The sequence below is a fragment of the Lampetra fluviatilis genome, chromosome 30 (genome assembly GCF_964198595.1).
Source record: "Lampetra fluviatilis chromosome 30, kcLamFluv1.1, whole genome shotgun sequence".
In the NCBI taxonomy this organism is placed as follows: domain Eukaryota; kingdom Metazoa; phylum Chordata; class Hyperoartia; order Petromyzontiformes; family Petromyzontidae; genus Lampetra; species Lampetra fluviatilis.
This window is the reverse complement of record NC_136304.1, coordinates 3,488,134-3,509,526: the sequence shown is the minus strand read 5'-3', so window position 1 is coordinate 3,509,526 and position 21,393 is coordinate 3,488,134. Positions and strand designations below refer to the sequence as shown.

General features: G+C 49.7%; 1 protein-coding gene across 4 annotated transcripts in view; it reads left to right on the top strand.

Annotated features, from left to right (window-relative positions):
* Nucleotides 1-6,990: 6,990 nt before the first annotated feature.
* The window catches only part of LOC144943138 (hypoxia-inducible factor 1-alpha-like), an 83,284-nt gene continuing 68,881 nt past the window's right edge, over nt 6,991-21,393 (top strand). For 3 of the 4 annotated variants that reach the window (XM_078870345.1, XM_078870343.1, XM_078870342.1), the window contains exon 1: nt 6,992-7,506. In XM_078870345.1, coding sequence (XP_078726471.1) covers nt 7,481-7,506 — 26 coding nt within the window. In that variant the 5' untranslated portion in view covers nt 6,992-7,480. Of the gene's footprint in view, nt 7,507-21,393 lie in introns of all 4 variants that reach the window. The other variant, XM_078870344.1, reaches the window with a different exon arrangement.

Here is a 21,393-nt window from a genome sequence, read left to right as displayed (position 1 = left end):
CGCGATTTTTTACGATTTTGACCCCCCGTCGTAACACGGCGTCGCAAAAAGTCAGACCCCCCCCCCAAATATGACGTCACAAAGCTCTGCCCCCTCCCCCCCCAAAAAAAAAACATGCTTCAAATCTCTTTAAACTATTGTCATTATAGTGCGTATTTAATGTGGCGCTGCACTATGATGTTGTAGCAGAAAACATTTATTTAAAAGTATATTTAATTAAGTAGAACATGTTTTCTATATTTATTTAAAGTTGCGCATTTTGATGTGACGTCACATTTTTCAATCCCCCCCTCCCTTGTCACACATCGTCACAAATGTCTGCCCCCCCCTAGGTGCGTGACGTCATTTATGGACGGCCCCTATGACAACTGTCTTTGCAGTTGACCACAAATAGTCGAATATAAACTGAAACTAAAAAAGTTTGTATTTTACCAGGTGAGGCCCACTGAGCTATATAGCTTTTTTTCAGAAACAAATTGGCCACAAATGACAGCTCAACGAAGTGGCTTATCACGTGGACATTTTTTTTTATAGCAGCCAAATACTCTAAACGCGTCACGTTGATTCTAAATGTGGAAGAAAAGCCCGGAGAAAAATACACGGGGACACGCAAACTCCAAGCATAACGCAGGCGTCGTGGTCGGGGTTGAACCCACGACCTCCTGTACACCAGGCGAGGTAGTTAACACCTCGCCAGGGGGTTCTCTGCGCCAAAGAAAGAGATACGAACATCGGGACGTAATTTAATCTAGCCCTGTCTGAATCAGCGACCCAGTGAAAGCCACATGTTTGCACCCGGCACACCACATCGTAACATACCTAGTCGCACCACCATCTGTGTGTCAAATGACCACGGTGCAAGATGCACACTGCAGCACGCACGGCTCACACCCTTACGCCGCATTCGCTGTTGCCTCTTGTTTTTTGTCGCTGGCTCCATTAATGCGTCCGCGAAATGGCACAGCAGCAGCAGCAGCAGCGGCGGTTGTTGTTGTTGTTGGAATCAATTCAGGGGCGGTCAACGGAAGCGAACATCATATTCCACAAACACCTCTCTCGTTCCCATGGCTACTGCGCAAGCCACGTCGCCTCGTCCGTCCCTTTACAATAATTGGCAATGCCGCAGAAAATGAAATCCATTTGGTGGCGAGCAGCAGACGATGTCCCACACGCGCGTGCGAAATGGGGCAGCTCTGGAAAAGGGGGGGGGGGTGTTGCCTTTTCTCCATTCTGGAAGCCACAAAAACTAAAAAGCACGGACGAGCGGACGGGATGTTGCTGTAGCGGATGATGACAACGACGAGAATGCAAACCCCCGGTGTGGCCTTTAACAGACTGTTGGGGTCAAGTCATCTTATATCGAGCACCTATGAAGACCGGAACGGCCCGCCAAGGGGGTGGGGTGGTCAGCACAAACAGCCCGGCTGCCTTTGTCTCCCTAGATACTCATTTAAGGCAAGGTCGACATGGGGGGAGGGGTGGGGTGGAGAGTGGGGGGCATGACCTTTTCAGATATTCGATGTAGGCTATGAGCGGGAATCGAACCCTGGTCACGATGGTTCGTAGCGCAGTGCACGAACCACCGAATTGCCGCTCCCCATCCTGCAACAGCTGCGACTCATCAGGAACGTGGCTCAGCGATTTTCTTTCTTCCTCCTAATCGATTTTTTTTTGTCGAGCTGCCAATTTGTCATGACAAATATGCCAAGGCCGTGATTTCGTAAGACGGAGAATCCGTCGAGAAGTATCGCTCAGCGTGTTCGACCGGGAACGCCTGACGGAACCAGACAACACTGGGGTATTTGCACAGGGTTGGTGTACGGTGATTTTTCTGCAATATTTTGCTGTCTTTTCTTGGATTTTTTGTTTGCACATAGCCACTTTAAGATGTTTTCTTGTTCATGTGTTTTTGTTGTTGAGGTTGCACCCGATTCAAGAGCCGAATGGCTCACAGGGCTATGCCTAATAAATGAACTTTGAACTGAACTTCTGCTGAGATTCCCATCAAATGTATCCATCCACTAGGGGGCCCACTATCCCACCCACAAGTGCTGCTGCTGCTGTTGTTGTTGTGCAAGTCAACCCGATAGAGTTCACGCGCTAAGTCAACAACACGCGTATTCGAGTCAACGCGGTATTTTTGTTCAATTTAAGAAGAATGTTTACGAAGCTCAGCGAAAACCGAAATGCAACGTGACGGGTGTTGTTGTTAATTGGTTTTTACCCTTCTATCTGGCAACAAAACTGACATCTTTTTTTACAAGGAGTCATGTTTGCATAGACCACAATACCTGCAGCCATAATACAAATACATGGGTTGGACCAGATGCGCCTTTTGGCGTCATCTGGTTCAACCCATGTGAGACTAGGCTCTAAGGAAAGCTGTCTCGGGTGTGGACCAATCAACTTCAAGGACAGTGCATATATTATCAGAGTTATGTTTTTTTTTGCATTATGGCTGTAGGTATTGTGGTCTATGCAAACATGACTCCTTGTAAAAAAAAGGTGTCAGTTTTGTTGCCAGATAGAAGGGTAAAAAACCAATTATCATATTTTTTACTGGCAAATAAGGTTCCAATGGGTTGGTGTTGTTGTTGTTATTGGTCACCAGGGCTGAGACCGTCAAGCCGCGACACCTGAATATCCGGTTTAGCACGCAAGCATGGCCGCAACTCCAGATTATTACCAAATGTCAATTATGACAAAATATTTTAATTGAAACACAAAGTACGAAGAGCTGACAGGGTTAAGCCGTTCCTCTTTGCAGGTACACACAAAGCGGACGAGTGCGAGCGGTGTTTATTCACCATGTGCCCGTAGCAGAGGTCGCAACCGGGTACCCGATACCCGTACCCTACCCGATACCTGGCTACCCGTACCCGGCCGGGTACGGGTACCCGTTTGCTACCCTGGTGCGGCCGGGTACGGGTAGACCGTGAGTCACTGGTGAGTAACCGTTTGTCACTCATTTCCCAACGTCTTGTCTCTTCTCACAATTCAAGTTCCTAGAATCAACCCATCCGCGCCTGCAACATGGCTTCATCCCAGAGGTCGCAATCAGGTACCCGATACCCGTACCCTACCCGTACCCGGCCGGGTACGGGTAGGGTACGGATACCCGTTTGCGACCCTGGTGCGGCCGGATACGGGTACGGGTAAGGAATCAAAACCCGTTTGCGACCTCTGGCCCGTAGGCACTTTCCACCCTTCCCCCCACGTGCGTTTGATTCGTGTCGCAGCTGACGCGGGCATTGATCGATCGACACTGCATGGCCATAAACGAAGACGCGCGTGGGATTCGAGAGCCCGCGTGCGAATTGGAGAGACCCGTCATCTTTCGATTTAAAGCTTTCGTGACTGCAGGGATTCATCTTCTTGGTTCTTTCGGTAAAGTCACGTAGAATGGAAAAAAAACCGTAATTAAATAATTTTATTACGTTTTTCTTTTTCTTTTGTATTTTTTTATTTCCATTCTACGTGACTTTGCCCAAAGAACCAAGAAGATGAAGACCAGTCATCATCACGACTTCGTGGGACGAAGTTCGGCTCGGGTAGCCCACGCTGGGAGTGAGACAGAACGCGGCAGAGACGTTTCAGGGATTTACAGCAGCACGGTTCAACATTCGTGCCTTGGCCCCTCTCCCCCTGGTGTCCAGAGCTACGAGTTGAGGCCTCCCCATCACCACGAAATATGTTTTCAACAACAGTGTAAAATAAGAAAGTAATTTAAAACGCGGTATATGTGTATTGTTTTGTTTACGGAATGGCTTTCATTTACGTTCCACCTTTTTATTTAATTGAATGAGAGCCGGTCACGTTTGCCAACCGTGCGAGACAAAATCAAATATTGGGGGGAGGGGGGGGCAACTGGCCGATTGCCGCACCCCCTGAAGCTGACCGTGGTTATTGTCTACACGCCACTGGTGTGCAGGGGCGAGATTTGGAGAATGTATTTTTGGTTTGCTACACGGGATGGTTGGGTGGGGGGGCCCCGTTGAATCCCGTTGCTGCACGGCTGTTTTACACGGGGGGGTGGGGGGTCCGTGCGTGCGCGGTGCGTGAGCACAACAGCAGCAGCAACAACAAAACAGCGGCACGGGGAAAAGTCTGCATCTAGCAGTGGATAGACCACGGCTGACGGCGATGATGAAGAACCCATTTCTTGCACAAGGTGCCCTTGTTTTAGCGGATACCCTTTTCTACGCAATCAAAAACGGCATCATCTTCTGCCATGTTCTATCCACTGCTGGGTGAAGCTCTACCTCCTCCCCCCCCCCAACAATCCGTAGCCACCTCAACCGCAATCGATCGAGTCCAGCGGTAGAGTAAACAAACGCACGGGGACTCTCCGCTGCTCGATTTAAAGCAGGTCGCGAGCACTCGACGAGAATGCCGAGTTTCAAACACCGAAACTCCTCCAGCCAGGCAGGCGCATTTGCCCTCCGTCGTCGTGGGACGCGTTGCGGATGCGAGCCGGCCACGGCGACCACGCGAACAGCAACAACGCGGGCGAGCAAAGCGCGCGGACGACGACGACTTGCGTCGTGATCCCGGTTTGCGCCGATTCCACTTTGGGTAACCGGTTATAGCGGCCACTGGTGGCTGCAGAAGACACGCCAACAGCAGGTCGCGTCAGCTGACGGCGTGTGCGCGTGTGTACGTACGTCGCACTTGGGGTTACAGCGTGGTGGGTGCATCTACCAGTGGTCATCTCAGTCAGCACAACCCATGGCACCTGCTGGGTCTGTCCCGAGACCTCCTGTCAGCAGCGAGCCTTCCGAAACTTCACGAGGCCTCAACGTGCACATGGCCTGGCACAGGCAACCGCGGTGACGTCACCGTCGCTTAGTGGTATTAGTACGTCGGATTTCTTTCTGCCTGCCGTGCTAATCGAAGGAGCGGGGGAAGGACAGCAATGGGCAATTAAACCTGTGGCCAAATCACCTGGAATTCAGCTGATCTCATCCGATGTGGGCAGCTAAGCAGGTGAAGTCTGGTTTGTGCCTTGGATGGATGTTAATGTGTGCTGTAAGCATACCTGATTTCAATGCGTGTATCGAGAGAGTATAATCATCTGCATCGATGAATCGATACGTTGTTACTACAGCACATAGGGCAAGGCTGTGGATGTGTAGTTTTATCGCCATATAAAGAAACTGTAAAGTCGTTTTATAATGCATTATACACTGCGCTACGAATATAGCGACCTGAGTTTGATTCTCAGTCAGCCCCCACACCCGCGCACCAACCCCTCGCAAAATCCGCACGCACCAGCGTGGTGAAGTATGGTCAACAACCCCCCATGACCGACACGAGGTGGGAGGGGCCGGCGGGTAGGAGGAGGTCTGTGTTCATCCAGCAGTAGACCTTGACAAAGCGCTCCATTTAGATGATCAAGATGAACCGATGTAAATTATAATGATGTCAATTCTGCAAGAGTTTTAAAGCTGAAATTACGCACACAATGTACACGTTTATTCTCATAACGAATACCAAGAAAAACATTTGGGCTCCCTTACAATTACGGAGTTGGAGGTCGATTCATGAACGCTGAACAACAACACAACAAACACAACCCCTGCACCGTCCATTTGTGATCCGAGTAAGTCGCCTCTAGTGGAGAAATGACGTTGACGACGATGAAATATGAATACCAACTTCACCGGGTTGTTGTTGTTCGCAGGCAGATTGCTGCTCGATGTCTACACACAAGCGAGTGAGCGCCTTGTGTTGTGAGCGCCGCAGTGCCCGTGACCGGCGATTCTGATCGATCTGTAAACGTGATTTTGCTGTTGTACGGATATCCAGGGTTCGAACTCGGACGGCTCCGGTCTTCCACGTGATGCTGTTGTTGTTATTGGCTCTCTGTCCCTCTTTCTTTCTCTCCCTCTCGCTTGTACGTTCACGGTACGATGTCATAGATTAAAAACAAGCAATATATATTGGCATTTGTTTAACTGCGGTACAGAACAGTGCGTATAATTGCCCTATAGGCGGAGTTTGACTTTTATATTTGGGGGGGGGGGGGGCAATGAGGTTCGCGTATCCCTTTTTGGCGCTGATTCGATTCGCGCTCACGTCTTCGGGAAGAACGCATCTTGCACACTAAGCGAGGTCTGCCTGTATCGGCGACGTACGGAGAGGTGTGGGTGCAGCAACTTGATAGGAGGACAGACAGGGGGGCGGCGAGGTAGGCAGAGCGGACACGCAAACCCTTTGGTAACAAATCCAGATGAGCGCCGCGCGCTTTCAGGTGCGCCACTGCGGCCGTCTGGAACGTTCTTCCTTTCCGATATTTGGAAGCCACTGTGGAGCTTTGCACTTTTAAATCATCATCTATAGATTGACGAACTCGCGTCTTTAGAACTGCTTTTTGTGCTCAGGTTGTTGTCCTTCCCCCGCACCTCCGATGAGAACGGTCGGCTACGTACGGTGCGAAAGAAGTTCCACATACATATACTTGCAACCGAGTGCATACAGAGAGGGTGGGGAGGGTGTCGGGAAGGAGCGGTGTCGGAGCGGTGAGCGCTACGCTGCGCTACGAACCCAGGCGACCAGATTTCGATTCCCGCCCGCGACCAACATCAGTGGCGATCATCTGTACCGGGTCCTGGGCCTCCCCTAGGTCGACTCAGCCTAAAATTAGTACCTTGGTGCGGTGTGTAAACATCGCCACTGGGGAGACAAAGGCGGCCGGGCGTACGTGCTGGCCACCCACCCCCTCGTGTACAACAGTTGCCGGCCTTCATAGGTGCTGCCCGCTAATCGCCACTTGCCCCAATAGCCTGTCGAGGCTATACGGGGGATCTTTGTCTTTGTAGGGAGGGAGGGGGAGAGAGATGCTGTGGGTGGAGGTGGTGGCTACTGTGGGAGGAGGGACCGAGAGGGTGGGGGGGGCGACCCTGGGCCGCTGTCAACGCGGGGGGTGGGAGGGGAGGAGGCGGAGTGAATGTTCGGCCTCGGCTCTGGGTAACAAAACAGCGACGCGTTGGCCGGAGTCTTGTCAGTGCATTCCTCGGCAGTGTTCCTGAGATTGCTACTGAATGCTTCTCCTCTCCACGTATTGCCACATCGATGCATGCAACGTTTCGCCATCGGTTTAAATTAGTTCAGCAAGCTAAAGGAGGCGGGCAATTACTGAAGAGTAGGCGCTGTAATTATAAACGTGCGCGTGCGTGCGTGCGTGTGTTCAAAGACGCGCGCGCATCATTGACACCGTCGGTGTTGTCATTCACTGGTGCGTTGTGGGTTATAGAGTTGGTAACCAGGAGGGAAGATTCGCGCTGAAGGTAATCAGATCCGCGTAGAGCTGTAGCCACTCAGGACATCACTGAGAGAGAGAGAGATCCCCAGTGCGAGGAGAGGCGCGGATACATCATATACCAGTGAGTGAGTGTGAGTGAGTCGAGTTGAACAACGCGCGTCTGCGCTGCGTCGTCATCGTTTCTTCGTCTTGTGGAAGTCGGAAGACGGGAGAGACATGGCCACGGTGGTTGAAAAGAAAAGGCAAGTGATTATTCATCGTCTTATATCGTGGTGGTGATGGTGTTGACGTCTTAATATGCAGTTGAGCGGCGGGCGCAGTGATCAGTGCACGGTGTGTGTTGCTTCGAATGTGGAATCGCCGAGGTTCTGATTTCCGGCCACGGTTCAACATTCGTGATGAGTGATGCTGGCTTGACCGGTTCTGCCGCACTGACCGCATAGTGGTGAAGTATGGTCAAACAACACCCGTGGCGGGCACGACGGGCATGGGGGAAAGCCTTCATCCAGCAGTGGATTTACAAAGGGGCTGTAAATGAGTGTTGCTGTTATTTGCATAAAGTGCTGTAATGTATTTACCCAGCAAAGCCTCACTGGGTCTCAAGGCTCGTTTGGGGAGGGTCCTGCTACATGGACACATTTGGCTCATACACGTAGGTGCCTCGTACGTACAGCTCCGCACAGATGGATTCTATAATCCATCGCTGTACTACCATCTCGTGGCAAACCTCGAAGCCCATAGCCGAAATATTTCGGTATTCCCCGGCGGTCTCCAATTCAAGTGCTAACCAGGCTGACATCGGCTTAGTTTCTGAAATCCGTCCGATTTTGTTTTTGTATCGGATTGAGCATTATCGACTGTGGAAATGGATACAGCACACATCTGCTACTCATCATAATCATCGTCATCATGTGTGAGTTGTCGGCATGCGAATGATCGCTTTACGTTTTTGTTGTCGTGATCTCTCTACTGTAATACATACGGAACTTGTTTGTTCTCAGTGGCCAGATAATGCAGAATGTTCTATCCAGTTAATTGGATGAGCGCAACGATGGTGGGTGGGTGGGGGGGCAGTTGGGGGTCTCGGTCGGTATTGGTTCGTGTGACTGGAAACACGACAGCGGCCCAAGGCATCTCACCGCCCGCAGGCAGCTCGATTGAGATGCACTGACCCCCCCCCCCCCAAGGTCAGCACTGACCCCCAATGTCAGTGCTTCTTCACCTGGGGTGCATCACGCGAGATGCCCTTTCTGTGGGGTGCGAGACATGGGCAGATTTTTTTTTTAGAAGATAAATCGTCAAAAAACACATGAAACACGCGCACATAAGTAGAGCTACTTTGTTTTAATCAAACCCTATGTGTGTATTAACATTATACATGTTTTGTTACTCGATTGAGAAGCACGCTGCTGTGAAGGTTCAGAACCACCCCCGTAGGTCAACTCATCCGACAACGGATAAGTTTGCGTTTCGGTGCAACGTCATTCCCAATGTCTACTTGTGCACGCTGGAGCATTACTGACTGACCGACCGACGTCAGCTGGCGTCAGCTCTCGCAAGCTAAGCAGGGACTTTGCGCCTGGGCCGTGCTTGGGATGGATGCGCACAGGTGCACAGGGCAGGTGACCTACACGTCGGGTGACTCTGTTGTACTGTACAATCTGTGCTCCCTCGCCTTCACAGGCCCGCACGGACCAGCGTGCTGGTGAAGTGTGGTCAAATACATTCGTTGGATCTTTCGGCAAAAGTCACGTAGATTGAAAAAATAAAAGTAAATAAGAAATAATAAAAACTACGACGTTTTTTTTCTTCTCCTGATGACGATCGCCTGTGTTGTGATCGAAACGTCGTATTTTTTATCTACTTTAATTTTTCTATCTACGTGACTTTACCGAAAGATCCGAAGAATATGAATTGCTGCAGTCACGAAAGTTTTAAGTCAAAATTTATGGTCAAATATCACCCACGGCCCACAAGGCGGTTACTTCAATCAGCTGTGTGCGTGTGAAGCCGGCGTGGTGCTGCTGGTCAACCCGCTCCCTCGCGTGCCGTTCCAGCCTTCATCTGTGCTGATACTCGCTAACAGCACTCGCCCTAACAACCTGTTAAGGTTATATATGTGTGGGGTGGTCTATTGTCTCGTCCGCTTTCTACTGGCTTTAACGTCACACCCCACGGGAGGCGAATTACTCGGTTCACTGGTGATGGGAGTCGGTCTCCATGTGTGATTCGCATAAGAATCAGACCAACGTAGAACTCTGATGCTGATTCCTTGCCGTGCGAGTGAAACCAAATCCAACTTGCTCGCTTTAATTTTTGTGAACTCAATTTCGAAAATGTAGTTAATCGGATTGTTTTTTTTTCTTCCGAGTTGTATTTAAGCTTAGTCGACTGCAGTGCATTTGTCCAAAAGTGCACCTCTTTGGCAGCCCTTATAGAACATTAGACATCGCATCTGTCACGATAGGCGATGCGATTATAAGACGCGGTTAAATATTGTTCTCGTTTGGGAGTGTTTTTTTTTACAATCTGCGCTTTTTTAGGAAATATGTTTTTCTGCTTCGCCATTCTAGAACACCGTGCGAATTTACCCCAGTCACGGTTCGTCGATTGTGTATTCCATGTCACACGTCATAGCAATGAGCCGATTATTGTTAGTGAGCACCTATTATGGCCAGCACGGTGCGCAGTATTTAAGTGCTGCGGTGTGGCCAGGACAGGTTCCGAATTACTTTCTGCTCATGTGAGCGCTGAGCAGTAATCGAACCAAGGTCGATAATTAGTATTACTGCTACCACGGAAGTGCGTCAACCACTGTGCCACCGCTCCCTAAAGTAAGTTCAAACCGCCACAGCCAAAGCTCCCACGAGACGAGCGAGCAAGGATGTTCACAAAGCGTTGCATCACTTCGCATGCAATCGGAGATGTTGAATTCCTTGCCTGTCTGTTCACTGGAATCTCTCGCACGTGGGTTGCGGGCGGGAGAAGATTCATACCGATGAGACGGTCGGGGTAGATCAGGGGTCAGACAGAAAGCGCCACGCCACGGCACTGGCGAGATTCAGGGTTTGATTCTGAGCTGGGAAGCCGCCAAAATGCGACGAAATCGGATTTTCAAGTTCAGCAAGTTTGATGGTCTCAGCACGATCACTAAAAAATATTGCGCACACCATAAACTAGACGCAATTTTCAGTTTTGTGAGTTTTTTTGTTACTTCAATTAGATACATTACATCTCTGAGAATAAAAACTATCGGCGTGTCTGCCATGCGATGGGCATTTCTCTGCTGCAGAGCGCGTGAGAAGTGTTTTGGATTAAACAAACATCACTTGAATGGATCTCAGAATGATTTATCTGCTTCTGCATTTGGTTTTCTAAAATGTTTGGACGCACGGCTCTTTGCAAGACCAGAATGGTCAACCAACCCCTATGACTGATTACGCTTAGGGGAGGAGGAGGGGGGAGTCGAGGGCTTCCATCCAGCAGTAGATTCAACAAGGTCTGTAAAACACACAAATCGTGCCTTCGAAGAGCACCGAGTAAAGGTGGAATTTACATAAGTTGTGCTTGTGTGCATGTCTTAAAAAACGCACACCGATGACCATTGATGCACGTAATTTTGAAAATCGCATCCTCTAACGGGGTTTCCCCTCCCTCCCCCCCCCAATTTGAGATGCGGCGTGTCACACGCGAGTTGATGTATCAATGGAAACGTTAGCCACGGTTGACACCAGGCGTGTGGTACCTGCACTCCGAGACCTGTCTGGCGAGTAATTTTCAGTAATTTTCCACAGTGGTCGGGGGGGTGGGTGGGTGGTGGTGGTGGTGGGGTGTTGACGGACTGACAGTATTAGTGGACTGTATTGCTGAACTCCTTTCGCAAGCGGTCGGAGCCCACCCTTGCTGATCGGAGAAGACAAAAACACGAATCGAATAACCCCGGGAGCGCTTTGCAAGGCGTGAGACCCCCCCCCCACCTATCACCGAGTCTTTTCCAGTTTCCTGCTGAGACTGATCAGTAGCCTAAGCCAATAGCGAGATGGACACGGGATGCGGTGGCGTGCTGGGTGCGTACTTACTTTATTTATGTATCGTTCTGTTCGCTGATCCAGAGAAACCAGACAAAAATTAAGCCCGTTACCAATCCACTGCAAGATAGAGGAAGACCTATCGGCAATGGGGGGGGGGGTGTGTTTAGACCATACTTCACCACGTTGGCCGGTGCTGGGGTGGTGAAGGGGTGGGGTGGTCGCCCAGGACCGGGTCCAATCGTGTTGGCCGTGGCCAGGACTCAGACTCACAAAGTCGGGTTCATAATTCTAGATGTGAAGCTTTCGTGACTGCAAGGATTCATACTCTTAGGTTTTTTCGGTAAAGTCACGTAAGTAAAACATAACCCAGTACGCTACCTGAACTGTGCCACCGCGCAATAAAAAAAGAATATAAGGCAACGTGAGTTGACCGAACAAAGCCAATTTGTAAGGTTTGTCACGTAAACAGAACGTGCCAATTCGTTACGAGTACAGCACACCTAATTTGCGCGTTCTGTTTACGTGACAAACCTTACTAATTGGCTGTGTCGGGTGGTGGCGGGTTTAACGACACATTTATATTTACGCGATCTAACCCAACAACAACAAAAACCCTATTTTATGGATGATATCGGTCGCGAAAACCTGCGTGTTAAACTATAAAGATCCCCCATATGGCCTTAACAGACTGTAAGGGCAAGTGCTGTTAGCGAGCACCTATGAAGGCCGGAACGGTACACGAGAGGGTTGGGGTGGCCAGCACCACGCCCGACCGCCTTTGTCTCCCTAGTGGCAATGTTTACACACCGCACCAGATACTCATTTGAGGCTGAGTCGACCTAAGGGAGGCCCGGGACCGGCTCAGACAATCGTCCCTGGTGTTGGCCGTGAGCGGAATCGAACCCGGGTCGCCAGGATCATAGCGCAGCGCGCTAACCGCTGCACCACAGCTCACACACACACAGCCTACATCACGTGGCGACTAGCACGCCGTGGGAGCCGAATTTTCAATTGGGGCTCCTCCGTCTGCCACTCTGACTCGGAGCTGCTGCTGTCGATACGATCTGGTCGCGACGCTGCCACGGCTAAATCGCGGAAACATCTCTCGCTCGATGTTTCCTGCCTTTGAGAGGAGATGATCGGCGTAAGGCACCACCACCACCACCACGAAGAGGGTACGGAGGTCCACTAATATCCACGTCAGTCCGATATGGCTGCAAAGTTTGGTAGTACATGTTATGTATATCGTTTATTGTAAAATTGCAATCACAATTCATATGATAACTGTTGTTACATTGCTTTTATAGCTTTCTTTTGGTGATTTCGAAAACGTTTTGGTTTAGCCATATTTGTTTGTTGTAGTACAGAGTTAGTCTGATAACTTAATCTAAATTGTTTTATGGTTGTTATTGTTTGACTTGCATCCCACTGGGATTTTTGCACACAGCATTGATATACGGTGCTTTTTCTGGAAAACCTTGCTGTTTTTTCCTGGATTTTTCTGTTTGCGTGTAGTCACTTTAAAATGTTTCTTGTTTATGTTTTTGTTTGTTGCGGTTGCACCCGAGTCAAGAGCCGATTGGCTCACAGGGCTATATGTAATACATGAAACTAAAACTAAACTAACAAAAAATATTATTGTTAACCTGTACCAGGGGTTGGAAATCAAAATAACAAGAAAAGCCTTTTTTAAAATCCTTTATATTAAGTTCGCATGCTTGCTTGCTTACGTGCTTGCTTGCTTACGACCGTGCAAATCTTTCGGTCGTTTTTTAACCCACTTCCCGTGATCCAATCGAGCTGACATTTTCCACACAGACTCGTTGTGACAGACAATTAATGTTCGTGAAAAAAAATTCCCAAAATTTTACACTTTTTAGGCAAAATTTTTTTATTTTACATATATTCAAATAGAACTCATTCTTGGCTTTGGCTGAACGTCACAGTATAAGAGCCCAGAGCGTAACCCCTCCACAGGCCGTGGCGGAGTAGCGCAGTTGGTAGCGCCCTCGCTTCCCATGCCAAAGGTCGCGGGATCGATCCCCGCGTCCTCCACAGGCGAATATATTTTTAAATCCTTTATATTAAGTTCGCTGCCACGCAAAAAAAGGATTTATAGTGAAAAACTTTGTTTTTACGGGTTATACTTATTAATCCTTTATATTAAGTTTGCTTGCTTGCTTGCGTGCTTGCGTGCTTGCTTGCTTGCTTACGACCGTGCAAATCTTTCGGTCGTTTTTTAACCCACTTCCCGTGATCCAATCGAGCTGACATTTTCCACACAGACTCGTTGTGCGAGACAATTAATGTTCGTGAAAATTTTTTTCAAAAATTGTACACTTTTTAGGCAAAACAAATTTATTTTACATTTATTCAAATACAACTCATTCATGGCTTTGGCTGAACGTCAGAGTGTAAGAGCCCAGAGCGTAACCCCTCCACAGGCCGTGGCGGAGTAGCGCAGTTGGTAGCGCCCTCGCTTCCCATGCCAAAGGTCGCGGGATCGATCCCCGCGTCCTCCACAGGCGAATATATTTTTAAATCCTTTATATTAAGTTCACTTGCTTGCTTAGGACCGTGCAAATCATTCGCTCGTTTTTTAACCCACTTCCCGTGATCCAATCGAGCTGACATTTTCCACACAGACTCGTTGTGTGTGACAATTCATTTTCGTGAAAATTTTTTTCCTAAATTTTACACTGTTTAGGGAAAACAAATTAAATATTTAATTACCAATTGCTTAATACTGGCAGACAATCATCTGACCCATAGGTGGCAGCCATCTCAAGCCAGAGGACGAGAAGACTCTAGCCGCCACGCATATAAAGGATTTATAGTGAAAAACTTTGTTTTTACGGGTTTACTTGTTATCAAATTCGGTCAAACATAAAACTCTCCATATTTCAAGAGCCGCAATGCGATGTGAATAACATCACGAAGCAGTCCTTAAAGAGCCGCGTGCGGCTCAGGAGCCACGGGTTGTCGGCCCCTGCCCTCGACTCACTCACGTAGGATGCAATCATCATCCCCACAAGAGCGCTATTAATTCACGCACGCGTGCGCGCGCGCGCGTGAGTGAGTGCTTCGCTCGCCGCCCGCAGTGCCGTGAGGACAAATGAAAGCGAGACATCTGGATGTGGCAAAGTGCTCAAATAACTCCAACAGGCAGTGGGCACGATACATGGGAAGTGGGCATTGGGGGGGGTGGTGTGGGGGGACTTTGGGGGGACTCCCGACGGACTACGCAGGCTTCGTGCCGAGTGGCTTCACAGCTGCCGCTTGGCTCGGCCCCGAGTCCCGGGAGCTCTCCTCGGTGCCCGTCGTAACCAGCAGCGACACGCGGCGGTGCTGCCCTCCTGCACAGTTATACTGGGTCGCGACAGCTGCGGTGGCTTCTCTCTTTGTGTGTTTTGTGTGTGTGTTTTGTGTGTGTGTTTGTTTGTTGTGGGGAGCGGTAGTGTAGCGGTTAGCGCGCTGCGCTATGAACCCGGCCAGCTGGGTTCGATTCCCACTCTCACGGCCAACACCAAGTGACGGTTATATGAACCGGTCCTGGGCTTCCCCTAGGTCGATTCAGCCTCAAGTGAGTACCTTGTGCGGTGTGTAAACAGCGTCACTGGGGAGATAAAGGCGGTCGGGCGTGGTGTTGGCCACCCACCTCCTCGTGTGCCGTGCCGGCCTTCGTCTTTGTATGTGTCGGGAGCGGGTAGTGCAGCGAGTTAGTGCAGCGAGTTAGTGCAGCGAGTTAGTGCAGCGAGTTAGTGCAGCGAGTTAGTGCAGCGAGTTAGTGCAGCGAGTTAGTGCAGCGAGTTAGTGCAGCGAGTTAGTGCAGCGAGTTAGCGCTATGCTGCACTACAAACCCGGCGACCCGAGTTCGATTCCCGCTCTCATGGCCAACACCAAGTGACGATTATCTGAACCAGTCCTGAGCCTCCCCGAGGTCGACTCAGCCTCAAATGAGTACCTGCTACGATATGTCAACATCGCCACTGGAGAGACAAAGGCGGCCGGGCGTGGTGCTGGCCACCCCACCCCACCCCCCCCCCCTTCGTGTGCCGTTCCGGCCTTCATAGGTGCTCGCTAAAAGTATGTTAAGGCTTTTCGATTTAAAGCTTTCGTGACTGCAGGGATTAATCTTCTTGGTTCTTTCGGTAAAGTGACTTTACCGAAAGAACCAAGAAGATATGTTAAGGCTATTTATCAGGAGGATGGGAGTGGGATTTGTTTTTCTCTCTCTCTCTTTGTTTGACACGTCACTTTTCGCAGCCAATATTAGCAATCACCATACACAGTAACTGCTAATTACTCTCCAGGAATTTACCGTGAGAATCTGTTCGCCGACTCGCGGGCGACTGAGCTGAAACCAATCGCGATTTGTCGAGGTTTAGCCCCCTTTGCTGCTACACGTGCCAAACAACGTTCTTTCGTTTGGCCGTGTCGGGTGGAGTGGATTCTTCTCCGGACGTATGAAGCCGGTCATCTGGGTTCAATTCCCCGGTCGCAGCGAACGAATAGAAATAACGTCGGTCGAAATCGCCATCTGACCCTGTGTGCTTGCCGCTGCCTCTAGATCGACTCGGCCTAAAATGAGTACACGCCGCTGTGTGGCATTCGTTTTTCTGACCACACCACCCAACATGTGCTGTGTAGGCCAAATGTTCTCAAGTTTCTAAGAGAAAATTACCACGATGTCGTGCTTTTGAACTGGTCGTTGTGCACAATTCATTACTTAAGCTTTTTCACGTGCCATACACATACCTGTGTGTTGTTACTTATATCATATATCAGAATTGCAATGCGAACCGGGCTATTGGGGTGTGTTTGTGGGTTTGGAGTGTGTGGATCTTTGCATATGTACCGCCTTCCCCACACGTGCATCCGTGGAGTTTGTGTTTTGCGCGCGTGTGGGTTGTGTGGTGTGTAATTAAATGCACCGCCATCTCGCATCTGTCCATGTTGTGAGCCTGTTTACATGCGTGTAGTGCATGTCGGGATTTGTGTATGTTGAACTTCTTTCGCACCCTACGTAGCCAATCGTGTTCATCGGTGGTGTTTGTGGTGTGTGTACTGATGTTTGTACATCGTCCCCTTACACGTGCGTGTGTGTGTTGTGATGTTCTCGAGACCAGTGGAGTCGTGAGCGGTTTGCGCGCTGCGCTACGAACCCCGCCACCCGAGATCGATTCCCGCTCACAGACAAACACCAGTGACGATGATTTTAACCGGTCCTGAACCTACGCTAGGTCGACTCAGCCTCAATTGAGTACCTAGTGGCGAAGTGTAACAACACGAGGGAGACAAAGGCGGCCAGGCGTGGTGCTGGCCACCTCGTGTGCCGTTTCGGGATTCTATGCAGGTTGTCTTTGTGTGTAATTATACTGCCCTTTCACCTGAATGTTTTTTTTGTTGCACTGTGTATGATGTTGACAACGCGAAGATGTACCTATTGAGAAAAAAAAACAGCAATTAGTTGTGTTTGTTTTCTACTCTCAACCCAAGCCTTTTGTACCCGGACACACCTACACTTAAGACGTGAGCTTAGCAATTAAATCTCACATCCACCCCCTTACGAGCCTGCAAGGAGGCTTCCTCTCTCTCTCTCATCGTATCGATGCGCGCCGCCTGAACACCGTGACACAAACGATGCTGCAGCACCGGCCTCGAAGCGACCGCAATTCCGAAGTGTTGAAATCACAGGGACACGGGTTGGAGGCTGCCGCGTGCCAACATTTCAGAAGCGCGTTCGTCGTCGTCATCAGCCAAGTTCTAACCACTGCTGGATGAAGGTCTCCCCGAGCCAGCGCCGTCTCTCGCGGTTATGAGACGCGAGACTTCACGAGAAACATTCCTCCTGAAATGTATGACGGGTTTCAGGGTGGCGCAGCGGGAACACGTGTGCCTCGCATCAGAGAACACCCGGGTTTGATTATTGACTCGGGTGCATTTCGACGCAGAGTTTGTACGTGCTTTCCCCGGCGTGCATTGCGTTCTTCCCCCGGTTCTCTGGTGTCCTCCCATGGTTTAAGGAAAGCACAAACTCTAACTGGTATTGGCTAACCAACACAATTTGTATTTGGCTGATGTACATGTCCACGTGAACTATCAATTGTGACCAGGTGGCTTCTGAAAAAGAGCTCCTCTCCAGCTCAGTGGGCCTCACCTGGTAAAATAAAAAATAATTACTTTAATACTTGAGTTCAATATTAATGAAATAAAAGTATCACTGAGAACGTTGTGCTTTAGGCGCGTGGCTTATGCTGAAGATTCGCAGTGGCCGAGTGCTCGTAGAGGGAACAGTAGCTGCCTCCGACAGAGCCCACGTGTTTCGATTACTCCGTATTTTGAACTTCTTTCGCACCGTACGTAGCCAACCGTGCTAATCGGAGGTGCCATACAGTCACATTGCAACAGTGACGATTATATGAACCGGTACTGGGGCCTCCCCTAGGTCGACTCAGCCTCAAATGAGTACCTGGTGCGATGTGCAATCATCGCCACTGGGGAGATAAAGGCGTGCGGGCGTGGTGCTGTCCACCCACCTACTCGTGAGGTGCGCGCGACTAGAAACTTGCCCCAAAAAACTGTCTGATAAGGCTACAAAGGGGGGGAGGGGATCTTTGTCTTGCTGGTGATGATCGCAGGCAATGCGCACTGATTAAAGACCCGTGTATGGGAAATCCCTGCGTGAAGGGTTTGATGAAAGTGTTGATCGCTCAATGACCCCTCCACACACCCCCCACCACCAGCACCCCCGCTGGGAGATCGCGTAAATCACGCGCACACGCGAGGCGACGGGATTAGTTTACACTCGGACGCATCCACGCGTTTCAGGTCAACTCGTCTGCTGGAGGCGGACTCATGCAGCGACCCGTCTAGCAGAGCTCAGCGTCAACAGGCATCGTCGTCATCATCACCACCACCTCCTCCCAACGCACGGTGCAGCGATGAGGCCCTGCGATGAGCATGACATCCACAACCTATTTAAAATATTTAAACTATTTAAACTGAACGTGTATTTTTGCCAGGTAAGCCCCAGTGAGCTGTACGGATTTTTTTTCCAGAAGCGACCTGGCCCCAATTGATAGCTCAACCAAGTGGCTTATCAATGTGGACATTTATAGCAGCCAAATACTCTTAAATGCATGTTTCTAAATGTGGAGGGGGGAAATCCACGTGTCCCCGGGGAGAGAGACACCGCAAACTCCAAACATACAGCAGGCGTCCGAATCGGGATCGAACCTACGACCTCCTGGATACCGTCTCGCCACCGTGGCAGTGGCGAGACGCTAGGTCGACTCAGCCTCAAATGAGTAGCACAGGCAGCGAGCCACTGTGAGCAAGTTAACCACGTAGCATGGGTCCCTCCCCTAGGTCGACTCAGCCTCAAATGAGTTGCAGCAGCAGCAGCCAGGAGTGTCTTGTGTTGGGATAATGTTTAATGTCACCAATTCTATCGCTACCACTGTTGTCATCGTTCATCATCGAACGTCACTTGGACTGCTACCATCACCAGCAGTACCATAAACAAGACAAAGGTCCCCCTTGTAGCCTACACGAACTTGTTTGGGCAAGTGGTGTTGGCGAACACCTAACGAAGGCAGGGACGTCACGCGAAGGGGGTGGGTGGCCAGCTCCACTCCCGGACGCCTTTGACTCTCTACACACCGCACCAGGTACTCATTTTAGGCTGAATCGACCGAGGGCAGGGCCCGGGATCGGTTCAGATAATCGTCAGTGGCGTTGGTCGCCGTGAGCGGGAATCGAACCGGGGTCACGCCGGGTTTGGAGCGCAGCGCAGTGCGTTCATTTGGGCTTCGTTCACTTACACGCGCGTTCACTTGCACACGGCGAGTAAAATTTTTCAAAATATGTATTCCGTTCACGTTTTCGTCGACACACGTTCCAGAAACCAGCACCCGGTCACGTGGCACGTTGATTTTATTCCGGTGGTGGCTTTTGCAGTGTACGCTGTGCGACAATGACAATAATGAAACACTAACAATGAAAACAACGCCCTTTATTTACTGCGTCACACACTCGCGATGTATTCAGTGACTTAGAATGCGGTGTAGGGACGCTGCCGTGGTGCAGCGGTGAGGGCACTGGACGTGCGATGCAGTGGCCCCACAGGTCTAATGGCAGGCCGCGTGTGGTGGGGTCGGATGTGGGGACTCCCACCTCTTTCTTCCAAGACGTCTGCGTGCTGTCTGGAAGAGTAGGCCAAATTTGCCACGAAAGGGGCTCTGGAGAGCTCCCTCCAGTGGGAGGCCCTTTCACCGGCAGTAGCTTGAAGAGGCAATTGCAGGGATGCGCATTTACCCTCAATATAATTTAAATTTACCTTAACCATTGATGAGAGTTGGCATTTATGAGATACTTTTTTTGCCGGTAACAAAATAATATAAAAAAAACCATCGAAGAAGCTTTACCCTTTCCTGCAACAACTGCTCAAGTCGTGCTCTTCGTGCTCCGGTAGTTGCATTGTGGCTGTGCTGTCGTGTGGTAGGAAACTCGGAGTGGCCAGAGAAAGTCCACCGTGCATGCGAGGCGGTAAAGCTCAGCGCTCCGCACGGATGGACTCAGTAATCTATTGCCGTACTACAATCCTGGCCACCTCTTAGCCCACGCATACGAGATTCAACACGGAGGCTTATTGATATTTATTACGTCATCAAGATAATACTTCAATTCTCACCTCCGCAATCGGCAATGAACCTTGGGAATTCCACAAATAATATCGAATGCGCGAGACTAGAGAGCGTGTGTGTACATACACGCGCGCAGCCTGCAATAACAATAATACAACTCGTGAGAGCAATAATAACCTTCGCGATAAATGGATTATGAGTGCATCTGCTGCTCAAGTTCACGCAATAAATTCGGCGTAGAATTAAATGAGGATCGTTACGCTGCGTCAACCTCAAGTGATCCGGCTATGTATACCGCAGCACGTGGACAGCGCATGGGACGTGCACGTGGGAGTTCTTTCGCTTGCCGTACACGGCCAGCCGTGCCCATCGGAGGTGCGTGGTGGGATGTGGTTGGAGGACATCAAACTAAACACACACACACGAAAAAAAAACAGTTCTTAAGGAAATGAATGACCTATTTCTCATACACGTGGAACACGTAACATTGCAATGGCAAAACACACGGACACGCCGTGAAACCTGTCTCCCAAGCACCGTCTTGAACAGAATGGTGGCCGAGTGATCGCTCTCTTTTGTGATCTTAATAACTTCTAGATTTGAAGCTTTCGTGACTGCAAGGATTCATATTCTTAGGTTTTTGCGGTAAAGTCACGTAGGTGAAAAATTTAAATTAATAAAAGTAAAATAAATATAAAATAAAAAATCACGACGTTTCGGCTGTATCAAGTGATACAGCTATCGTGCTGTGACGGTTCCACCTGAAGACGGAAGCTTGTGTTGCCTCCGAAACGTCGTGATTTTTGTTTTATATTTATTTTACTTTTATTAATTTTAATTTTTCACCTACGTGACTTTACCGAAAAAAACCTAAGAATATGAATCCTTGAAGTCACGAAAGCTTCAAATCTAGAAGTTATTAAGATCACAAAAGAGAGCGTGGATTTTTTTTGTCTCTGGGGCTGAGTCGGGGGTGGGGGCAGGGTGGGGCGGCAGGGTGGCGGGCAAGTATTGTTGATTGGGGTTGGGAGGGGAAGTTTTTCCACTTGGGGGTGTAATACACGGAGTGTGATGTGCATTACCGACTGCAGTATTTCCCAGCGAATATTTTCCAGTGGCAATTGCAGTTGCGTCACGGTGGCGAGATGTTAACTACCTCGCCTGGTATACAGGAGGTCGAGGTGTTCGAATCCGATCCTGACGCCTGCTGTATAGTTGGAGTTTGCGTGTCTCTCTCACCCCGTGGTCGCGTGGATTTCTTTTTTACGGGTCCTCCGGTTTTTTTCTTTCCGCATTCATAAACATGCGTTTAGAGTATGTGGCCGCTACAAAATATTCACGTGTTAAGCCACTTCGGTAGGCAATCATTTGTGGCCAGGTCGCTTCTTAAAGATAGCTGGTAAAATAATAAATCGTTTTCCTATAGTTTAAATAGTTGACAAGACATGGA